This window comes from Perna viridis, chromosome 7 (assembly GCF_037379345.1).
Source record: "Perna viridis isolate PV_CMFRI_1.1 ecotype Kerala chromosome 7, ASM3737934v1, whole genome shotgun sequence".
Taxonomy (NCBI): Eukaryota; Metazoa; Mollusca; class Bivalvia; order Mytilida; family Mytilidae; genus Perna; species Perna viridis.
The window spans coordinates 29,537,494-29,548,296 of NC_142451.1; the positions used below are offsets into that span (position 1 = coordinate 29,537,494).

Here is a 10,803-nt window from a genome sequence, read left to right on the forward strand (position 1 = left end):
TTTAAAAGCAGTTTTTGGCGTGACATGGGTTGTATCTTTATTGTATGACTTATGATGTACTGTGATTCTCAACCCCGCATGGGAAGAATTGGGATTAATTTTACATATAATGGAAACATAACTTTTTGTAGGTTTAAACTGGTCTGGAGCTGGCATATCGGTTTAACTGCTAGAAGTCCTTAGTTTGTACATTTGTGTAATTTACATTCAGTTTCTGACCTTTTTGAACTGATTTTTAGGTGTGTTTAATTGTGAAATATTTTTCCATAGTTGCCGTATTTCAAATGGGGAGGTTGTGATCATATAAAAGTATTTCTAACCTTGCCGCATTTTTGCGCCTGTCCCAAGTCAGAAATTTATGGCCTCTGTATGTCTTGTTTCGTTTTCAACTTTAGTTAACTTTTATGTTACTTGAGTATTTAAGAGCAACTCTTTCGCCACAACTGTGTATAATGATGTTTTGGGTCCAGCTGCAGCCTGCCCCGTGGTATGAGGATTCCCTCATCGTTCATTGAAGACCAATTGGTGGCCTTGGGCTGACATTTTCATCCCGGTGGCGTTCTTGTGTTTTTGACATCTACACCATATTTATTTTCATTACAAGAAGTTAATGTCACTTAAGACTGAAATCTCACGAAGTAAAAATATAAACATAACAAAGAATTAATAATAATAATAATAATAATAATAATAATAATGAACAATTCAACTAAGTTTCACGAATAAAGTCCTAAAACGCGAAAAACAGGAAATCAGGTATTCAAAACTATTGAAGAGGAAGCTTAAACTATTTTTTAAAGTTTCATAGAAATGAGTACAACCACTACTGAGTTATAGTCCGAAAACTGAAATACCCACATTATCATGAAGAAAGTCCCTTGACTCTAAATCGTACAATTGGAAATTTTTTCATCAACATAAATAAACAATTCAACAAAGTTTTATTGACATTACTGCAAGGGTTTTTGAATTGTAGTCTGAAAACATAAAATCACACCCATTTTTGTACGAATATAAAAATGTAGTCACAAAAGCCAAAAACGAAAAAAAAATTGAATTTTTTAAAAGTCGGAAGGGATCTCATGTCAATAGAGAGAAACAATTCACCAAAGTTTCAGAAAAAAAAAATGTGGCAGCATATTTGTTGTGCGAAGTGTGAACGACGAACTGACAGACACCAATATACCATGATGCCTCCAGTTTGGACAGACGGGCGTATAAAAAAAAGAAAATCATGGCCTGGAAACTTTCTTAATATAATTTTCAAGATCGGAACTCTCTTTTTTTTTATATCAATTTTCGCCTCCATGGTGCTTTAATCAATATACATGTAATTGCACTACACTCTCTTAAGCACACATATGTCTTTAATAACAAAGTTAAAAAAAGTTTTGCCTAAAAGAATACATCTCCTATTGTACATTTAATGCGCACCAATGACAACTTAAAAATTTCAATATTAAAATAGAAATTTGAAGAGGTACAATTTCACTATCAGAAAATAATTCAACTAGGATCTTATTTTTATACAATACAAATTATTTAATAAAATACTACGCATGGTGGAGCTTGATACGACCACAAAAGTCATACACTGAATAAGAATAATGAATCAGTGACCAATAGCCACGTTTAAAAGGTAAAAAGGGACCAAATACAAATAAGAGGTATATGAATAAAACGTAAAAAAATATCGAAAAATATGAGCCCAAATTTTTGGCCTTACGGCCTTCGTCACATTTTGCCCCCATAAACCAGTGAAATACTAATTAGCTTTTTTGTCCCTAATTCAAAAATGGTCTCAGTCACAACTTCAATAAAAGAACAGCGTTTCAACGTCCCCCGCGAAAAAAGTACAGAAAACTTGAAATTCACAGAAATGTACTAAGTCAAAGGGCCATAACTTCCGTAAAAAACATTCAACCATAACCAAAGTCGAACGTAATCCGTAACTTCTCATAGTAGGACTACATACAAAATGTAAAATCAATTGGTAAAAGCATTACAAAAAAGTTCGGAAAACTGTAATTTCACGGAAACTTTTAAGTCTAAGGGCCATTACTTCCGTAAAAATCTTTCAACCGTAACCACAGTCGAAATTAATCTGTAACTTCTCACAGTTAGACTACATACAAAATATAAAATCAATTAGTAAAAGCATTACCGACAAAAAGTGTGTAAAACTGAAAATTTACTGAAATTTTCTAAGTCCAAGGGCCATAACTTCCGTAAAAATTGTTCAACCGTAACCACAGTCGAACTTAATCTGTAACTCTTCATAATAAGGTCACATACCATAAAATAATCCGTATTCCTTTCAAAGTATAGCACTCTTTGAAGTGGTTTAATGTCAAAAAGATCCATACTCCAGTTATAAAAATGCTTGATTCTGGTCCATAATCCATATTAAATGTTTCGAGGCACAGCCCCATAACCAATCGAAGTGTAACAATTTCTAAGATATCTACATATTTTTACTGAAATTACAATAAAAGGCCGAGCAAAATAAAGATTTCATTCAAACAGAAACATTTTCCGAATTTAAGATACGCGCTTGGAATTGTCAGATATAAGTAGACAAGTTTGATTAATACACCAGTAAACGGGCAAAAATATGTATGTTACATTTTTCATGAAAATAGTTTCATTTTATTCCCTGACAACTGTACTTATGTAAGTGACACGTTGACTTATTCAGCTACAGCTACATGTTATTAAGTCGACCACAGGGGCTTACTCACATTATCAAATATGGAGCCCAACTAGTAGATAACACATGTTATACTAGTGGGGCTGCATATTAGAGAGTGGGAGCAAGTCCATGTGAGTAGACTTGACCAAGAGACAAGAAGTGTTCGCCACCATACATTGATTGCAGATAACTTCTTCAGATGTAAAGGATATAAACCAATATATGGCGCGGTATTAGCGTCAAAAATAAAAAGTTCTGTCTAGCCTAAAATATGTACGCCTAGCTTAAAGTTATGTCTAGCCAAAACTATTTATGCCTAGCCAAAGCTATTTATGCCTAGCTAAAGTAGTTAAGCCTAGCCTTAAGTAATTTTGCATATGCTAAATAAATTTCGCTGAGCCAATCATCTACCTTGTAACAAAGGGTTGCATAAAATTCCACGAAGCCTGGATGTTAATCACGTTCTGATTGGTCAATTAATACAATAGTGTGTAGGCATATGATAATTCTTTTAGGCTAGGCATAACCTTATTTTTGCCTAGGCATAAATACTTTAGGCTAGGCAGAACTTTTTATTTTTGACGCTAATACCGCGCCATAGCAATACACGTTGTTCAGTCTTTTTAATGACCAGACTGACAAAGGACAAACGAACTTTGATTGTATGCATCACGTTTGTGACGTGTAATCAATCACCTTTGGATGATTCCATTCATTGTGAGGTACGATGTCAGATGCCACGTCTGCGCAGCTCACTTCACGCAACAATGCAACGGTCACACTTAATCTGAACAGGTTTTACATGACATACAGAAAAGTAGGGCTCTCAAATCCGAACTCATACAAACTTTCCAAGGTGAGCAATAAAAAATACATTAATACTGACAATACGGATAGGGCTAAAATACTTTATTTTATGGCAGTTTAAGCGAAGATCAAAATGCTATAAGTTCGTTATAGGCGACTACAAATCTTCATAAAAAAAATCAACATGAGAGTGCATGAGAGGACCGATACTTCTGTGCACAGATGGACAATGATAAAACAGTATATCCCCTCTACGGAGCTTGGGTATGAAACCTTATTTAAGTTCATAGGCGAAATTATATTGAATATCATGTATTGTATTGTGATACGTACGTACATGTATGGAGGTGAATGGCAAGCCAAAGTGGACAAAAATCAATATTTTGTAATATTAGAAAATGATTTTTTAATATTACAAAATCATTTTTAATATTAGAAATTCATTTTTTATATTAAAAATTCATTTTTTATATTAAAAATTCATTTTCTAATATTACAAATTCCTGATTTAGTAATATTATAAAATATCACACATTTTGTAATATTACAAATTGAATTTGTAATATTAGAAAATGAATTTGTAATATTAGAAAATCAGTCACATAATAAAAAATATTTTTTTAATATTAGAAATTCAATTGAATTTTTAATATTAAGAAATAATTTTTTAATATTAAAAAAAAGTGTTTTGTGATACAAGAAATCTAATTTGTAATATTACAAAATGAATTTGTAATATTAAAAAATCATTTTTTAATATTAGAAAATGCTCATTTTTGTGCACTTTGGCTTGCCATTCCCTACTTGCGGAGCTCGGGATGCAGCCATATTTTATCCTGTTTTTGCAGAGTTACTTCCCGTACGAGCAGGTACGAGAACAAAATTAATTCCCCTTGGTTTTCGTTGAATATAGTTCCAACTTTGGTAGTAGGTACCTTCCACATTTTTTTCATATTTTTACTGGAAACTTATTTGCTGAAGTGTTGCCTCTAATTGGTAGAAAATAGGTGAAAATTACATGGGATTTTTGTCATTAATCAATTCTGACTAAAAGTTGTGATTTGGTTCAGTGGAAGAAGGTTAAAATTTTGGACTTTTAACTCAGTTCATTTGTCATTTTTACCCCATCTCCGAATTATATGTATTAATTTCAGAAAATGATAGTAAAATTTTCTACAATTTATATATAAAATCCTGTTTGTACATATCTTTAGACCAGAGAAGTTTTATTCAGTTTGCGCCGGTGGAATTTTTTTAATCTGCTCAAATGTTCATATTGTCATTGAAATGCACTTGAAAATTAATTGCGGTTTCGTGCCAGCAGGTTTAATTTCGAAGTCTGTCTAATCGATGTTCGGATTCGGGTGCAGAAAAAAGAGATAACGCGAATGAAAATGGAATCTCCAGCAGACAAACACAACGGCGTTTCTAAAATTTACAGGGTGTTTCATTTTGTTGGTAGGCTACATAAGGGTGATTTTCATTTGTATCCCGGGTAGAGAAAATTTATGGCAGGGTCAGTAGAACGAGAAATTCCCTTTTGACTTTCGAGATTTTCTAAAGTATCGTCGATATCGGATGGAAAACCTTACGTGTTCCGAATAGACACCTGCTCCAAAGGGAGATAAATGTTGGTCCGCAAGTCGGGAATAGGTACCAGTATCGTATTGCATATCCCTGAGCGGGTGTACGTCAAAACATGGATGCTATAAAAATATAGTGCATTTTCTTTTTGCCTCTCTACAAACTAATGTTTTGTCAAAAGATATGAACAATGACATATAAAATAGAGCAAACATCACACTTTAAGATGAAGAACTTTTTAAAAAGAAAATCTAACACAATATCATAAAAATGTTCCACTGAAAAGGTTGGTTTGGTGAGTGCATAACGAAAGTGAAAGTACGGAAAATGGCTGTTTATAGTTCCAGACTACTTTTCTGTCCGATCTTCGTGGACTCACCCTATTTTCTTTGCGGGAAATTATTTTTTCGCATGTCCTTAGAAATGCTACATAAGTGAAAGTTTTATTGAATCAATTTGCATATTTTTTTAAAAAATCCTAAAAATATGCACTTCACTATAGAAGTCTATGGGAAAAGTAATACGATACTGAGACCACGACTTGAATTTAACACTCAAATAAAAAATACATTCCTTGTTATTGTGCGTTTCCGGACTATTGATTTGATCACAAGAGAGAAGGCAAGAGAAAACCGGAGATTCAACTGTTTACAATAGTTATATGATTCGAGTAAATAATTGGTAAATGGACGTGGTTATGTTAATGTTATCACGATAAATACAACAGACGTTTGAACTAGTTAGGACACCTTAATGTGCTGATGGCATCTGAACTAACGGAATATTCAAGTGATTTTACTTTCCTTCAGGAACTAAAAGCATTTGCCAAAACCTACCTAGAAGGTGAATTGTCGAGCACAGAGAGCGGACAGCTGAAGAATGGAATTTATTCAAATCTTGAAGATGGACGTTGCATCAGAATTGTCATACCAGATATACCAAGGGCTAAAACAAGGGATCTTGACCATGCTTTCTTTGTGGGTTTCATCGGAAACGTAGATAAGTCGAGGGTGAAGTCCGAGTTAATAGACAGAACATGGAATATCGGTCAGAAACTGGTAGAGGAATTATCATTACATGATGACATCGTAGCGTATATTTCTGCGGAGAGATTCAAAGGCGGAGACTGGGGCAATCTTGTTCTAACTAATTCACTAAACGTCATAGAAGACTGGCGAAGAGGAAGTGCACACCAAACAGCTGTTCAGTATGTATTTTCTTTTTTCGGTATGTATAAAAAAAAAACGAAAACTCATACATATATTAAAAATTAATACAATTATGAGAGAAGTATAAATAGTACGTTAATTAACAATATAAAGACGCACTAGTGTAGTTTTTATTAGGAGAGTGACTCAGAGGAAATTACTTATATCGTATGGACATGTACATGTAATTATATAGGACTTAGTATTCCTCAGTACAGAAAGTTAATTGAGTAGTCACGTGGTAGGAATGAGAAAGACTGCACTCCGTCGATCATCGTATACAAATCCGTCTAATCCAATTCCTGAATATACAGGACACCTGTACTAACAAACCACGTTCTGTAGTCAGTATATGTCCATATGTACGTATTTGAAGAGGGTATTCAGGGAAAACGAGAAACCCGTCCGAAATACATAAATTATATACTTTAGTGCATCTGGAAGGACCACATGAGAATCTTCGTGGAGATATACCCGTCATTTTGTTTTAAGGGAATTCCCTTGAAAAATGAGATTTCATTGGCAAGTTATACAAAAAGAATATATCCAAAATACAAATGCCCTTATCTAAACATATGTCTTTCAGCTAAGTGTATTAAACTCTATCAAACATGTAAAAAATGTTGGTTATATTAATGACAAATAAATTTTAAAGACATTGCATTTAAAAAACATTGTTTAGTGAATGTCTCACAGCTAGATGGATCCAGATTTGAACGTCGGGCATATGAGAGATTCTTTTATACAAAATAAAAATATCACATGGTATGGACATTATTATAATGATGAAACGTCTTTCAACCTGACAAGGCTTCACCGGTAGGCATTTCCTGTTGTTGCAGCAACTCAAGGAGGAAAGTTTGAATATAAAGGGGAGGGATGTAGGAACCGTTATTCTTTGTCCAACCTCATTATAATAAGAGGAGAGGAAGTGACAGTGAAAGGCGGCTAAGAACAGCTATCCTGGACTGTCCGTCTCCGGTGTAAACCAGAATCCTTTACAGTAGGATTCGAGATCAAATATTTTTGTGAGCGCAGTTACGTTAGGAGGAGAATATATTATAATTGTATTTGGTGAAATATTGTATAGCTTAAGTTTTTTTTCAGAGAGATATCGCCACAGTACTATACTTTCGTCAGAATTCACAGAGGTCATTTTCAAAAAGGAAAAGAAGTAACACACCAGACGTTATTCCTGGATTATACTACCACACCCATAAAGCGGTGGGTGAAAAAATGGCAACAAAAGTTTTAATAAATTACGTTTGTTCCATTTCACATCGTCGAAGAATTGGCATAAAGAAACCCAAATAGTCGCCATAGGACATGACGGTAAATTTAACATCTAGAACGGCAAAAAAATTCTTGACAGGATCACCAGTGAAGATCACGAAGTGAGTGTTTTTCATGATTTAACACACAATTTTCAATATTTTTTTTTAGTGGGGGCAGGACCCCCTGAATTCGCCACTGATCAGGTATTAATAAGATAATGAATTGAAGAGAGTGAATAACAAAGATATGGTCACGAATGAAGGAGAACGCCTAGATTTAACGAGTGTACGGAACTTGGTGCGCGCAAGTTGAATATGCATTCTTGGCACGAGTTAGTTTTCTAAGGGCAGCGTGCTCGCCTCGAGTGCGGGAGGTCGTCACACGAAAGACCCTAAAATAAGTCCAAGCAGGGTTTGTTCGATTAGTCAATCGTTCTTGTCCCGAAATTCATGAAATGTCGGCCATTGGATGTTAAACCATCATCAATCAACCAACCAACCTAGCCCCTTTAGTGAACCAGTGTAAAATTACATTGTACATGTACCTTTTAAAAGTAAAACTTAGACCCCTTGTACCATACACAATTTGGAAGACCAGGTATATTTATAATGAATTCATGTATTTACATCTTTTTCCGGGTGTCACATTAATAATGCAATAAGTTGTGCAATTGCATGTCTTTTGAAATTAAAACGACTTCGTTAAAATCAATACCTTTGCCAAGTCGACCACAACAATAACAAAATATCAAGTATACTAGTAGGGCTCCATTTCTGACAGTGGGAACAAGCCGGTAATGTTTGTGCTAATACTTAATGGGTAACATATGGATATTTGAAGCACTAGCTGCAATTTTTGTGACTGAACATAATTAAAACCATTCTTGATTTATATCTGTTTTCAGTAGGATTAATGATAAGAATGGTGACATTCAAGGGAAATAACTAAGAACAGCAAAGGTTATATACCTGCTTAGGGATTTTTCACAAATCATTTATTGGATTATCTTTCCTTGCAAACATTTCTTTGACGCCATGTTATTATAAGTTTCATCAAAATCCACGGACTGTTTACAAGGAGTTACACTTGCAAGATCTAAACGTGCAAAATGTATCTAGCATTTAGCATCTTCCTTTAAGCAAAACTGCATATGTTGCCCAAAATATACGGCTTCATCATTATCTATACAATAGTTATATGGGACTGGTATATAACCTTTGGTATTTCTAGTTTTGTGTGAAAGAGTAATTAAGGGAATCAAAATTCTAGCGGAAATCAAAAGAATGTAATCCAGGGACAAAAGACCAGACAAAAACAACAAAGAACATAAATTAACTAAAAATAATACATACTTAGTAACAAGTGAAAGTAAAAGAGCAACTCGGACTCCACTAAAAACTCGGATCATGGATCAGCTGTACCCGTAGGGTAAAAAGTCAAGTTCGGGGTAGGCAAAGGAGGAAAGTGAGTTATTTAGTAATTATTTAAAACATTTAGTTTATCAACTTCCCTTTAAGTACATTAATTTTCCAGTATCATCTTGTTTCACAGAAATCCCATAACTTCTGGCAAAGTTTCATCAAAATCCATTGCATGGTTTTGGAGTAACTTACCGGTACAATGAATAAGAGTCATAATTAAAATTTTATATGTATTTTCTTGGGCATGCAGTAACTGCTTCTATAAGGTGATAGTATTAAATACATTAAAAACTGTGAAAAAGTGGTAAATCAGCTTTTTCAAATGAGATGAATGAATCTGACATTCAAATGTTACTCAATTCACTGTGTAAGCTATTTAATCGTGTATTTTATACTGGCACCTTCCCAATCCATTTTCCCGACGCAGTCGGTATAGTTTATAGTTTCGCTCTTTACCCTTTGACCTTAAAGACGCTCTTCCATGTAATTCCCGATTAGCCAAATACTGATAACTTACAAACGTTCGAAAAAAATCGTATCGAAAATTAAAATTGCGTGCCATGTGTTATTTTCTGAATGTAAATGTAGAAAATTATAAGTCAAAAGAACAAATTTTACTGGGTCGACTATCTTTATTTTTAAAGATAGTGCTTGTTTATAAATGTCAAAATCTGAAGAATTTAAAATCGGATTTTAACATTTAATGCATTTAGCTTGAGTTTAAGGTGCAAGGAAGTCCTATTCTATTTATGCTAAGCAGGCAGTATAAGGAGTTAAACATGTACACCCAAAATTTCTTTAACAAATTTAAGGGGTTATTTTTCATATGGTTCGGAGCCATATATAAAAGGTTTATTAAATATAATAGGATTCAGTCACTTGAACTTGAACCAAAATTTGAAATACTGCGAGGAAGCTCACAAAGAGAATACCCCCGCTTCAATTGGACTTAGGTCTCACTAACCACTTCTAACGTTTCCATTACTTTACATATTAAACAAGTAATTTTCAATGTTTCACTGTGAATTCCCAGGACAAATGACACCTTAAAGTTACATACCATTGCGAAGCTTGGAAAATAAGGCTTTCAAAATCATTATTCTAATGGTATGACGACTGTAGAAATTCTTCACAAAATTTGCTTGAATAAAAAATACTGAAAATCAACATTTTTACCTTTTCTGCTAACTGACAGCATGGAGGCAAATTACTCACACATGAAAACTATTCATACACTTTTGTAGTAAATTACAAATATTTTAAGTACACATTCTCAGCTTTATTTTGACTACTTTTGATCAAAATACACACAAATAATGCACTTACAATGCATATTTCTAGGTTCAGTGTCTTTTTGGTACTACATAGGTTGGTGGCCATTTGACCAGGTGTCATAAACTAAAATAGCATTGTAACGCCATGATTTACGACCAATTTCACTCTTACGACTTTTTGAAAAATCCTGGTTGGATTATCTCTCTACGTGGTCATTCAATAATAATAATATATTCCATCGTGCACATCTATATTTGATACCCAACCTTCCTATAAAATTTCATCAAAATTCCTTAAGTGGACAGACAGACAGATAGAGAGGGTGATTCCTATAAATCACCTAAACTTTGTTTTTGTCGGGTACAAGGAGTTAAATATACATTTATATATAAATCCTTGCCGGGTATAATCATTGAATTCTACTTCAGTAGAATTGAACTAAAATTGTATGATCAAAAGACACAAAACATAAACAGCTCTTTAGCAGCTATTCACACCCTTTCTAAAAGACCTGCTTACGTATCTTCGTATTTGTAAATAT

The 10,803-nt window shown here is 33.8% G+C and overlaps 1 protein-coding gene across 2 annotated transcripts; it reads left to right on the top strand.

Annotated features, from left to right (window-relative positions):
• Positions 1-5,464: 5,464 nt before the first annotated feature.
• On the top strand, positions 5,465-8,177 carry LOC148612194 (uncharacterized). Of its 2 annotated transcripts, none has more exons than XM_088593455.1 (2): positions 5,465-6,310; positions 7,399-8,177. In XM_088593455.1, the coding sequence occupies exons 1-2, from the start codon at positions 5,845-5,847 to the stop codon at positions 7,467-7,469; spliced, it is 537 nt and encodes a 178-aa protein (XP_088449581.1). In that variant the 5' UTR covers positions 5,465-5,844; the 3' UTR covers positions 7,470-8,177. The 2 variants fall into 2 exon arrangements, with proteins under 2 accessions (XP_088449581.1, XP_088449580.1); XM_088593454.1 differs by having other exon boundaries at positions 5,474-6,290.
• The last annotated feature ends 2,626 nt before the right edge of the window (positions 8,178-10,803 follow it).

What these genes read in the sequence shown, in the direction of transcription:
- LOC148612194 (XM_088593454.1), top strand. Translation starts at nt 5,845, where the DNA reads ATGGCATCTGAACTAACGGAATATTCAAGTGATTTTACTTTCCTTCAG. An exon ending in GCACACCAAACAGCTGTTCA is followed by an intron (nt 6,291 to 7,398) that starts GTATGTATTTTC and finishes GTTTTTTTTCAG; the next exon opens with AGAGATATCGCCACAGTACT.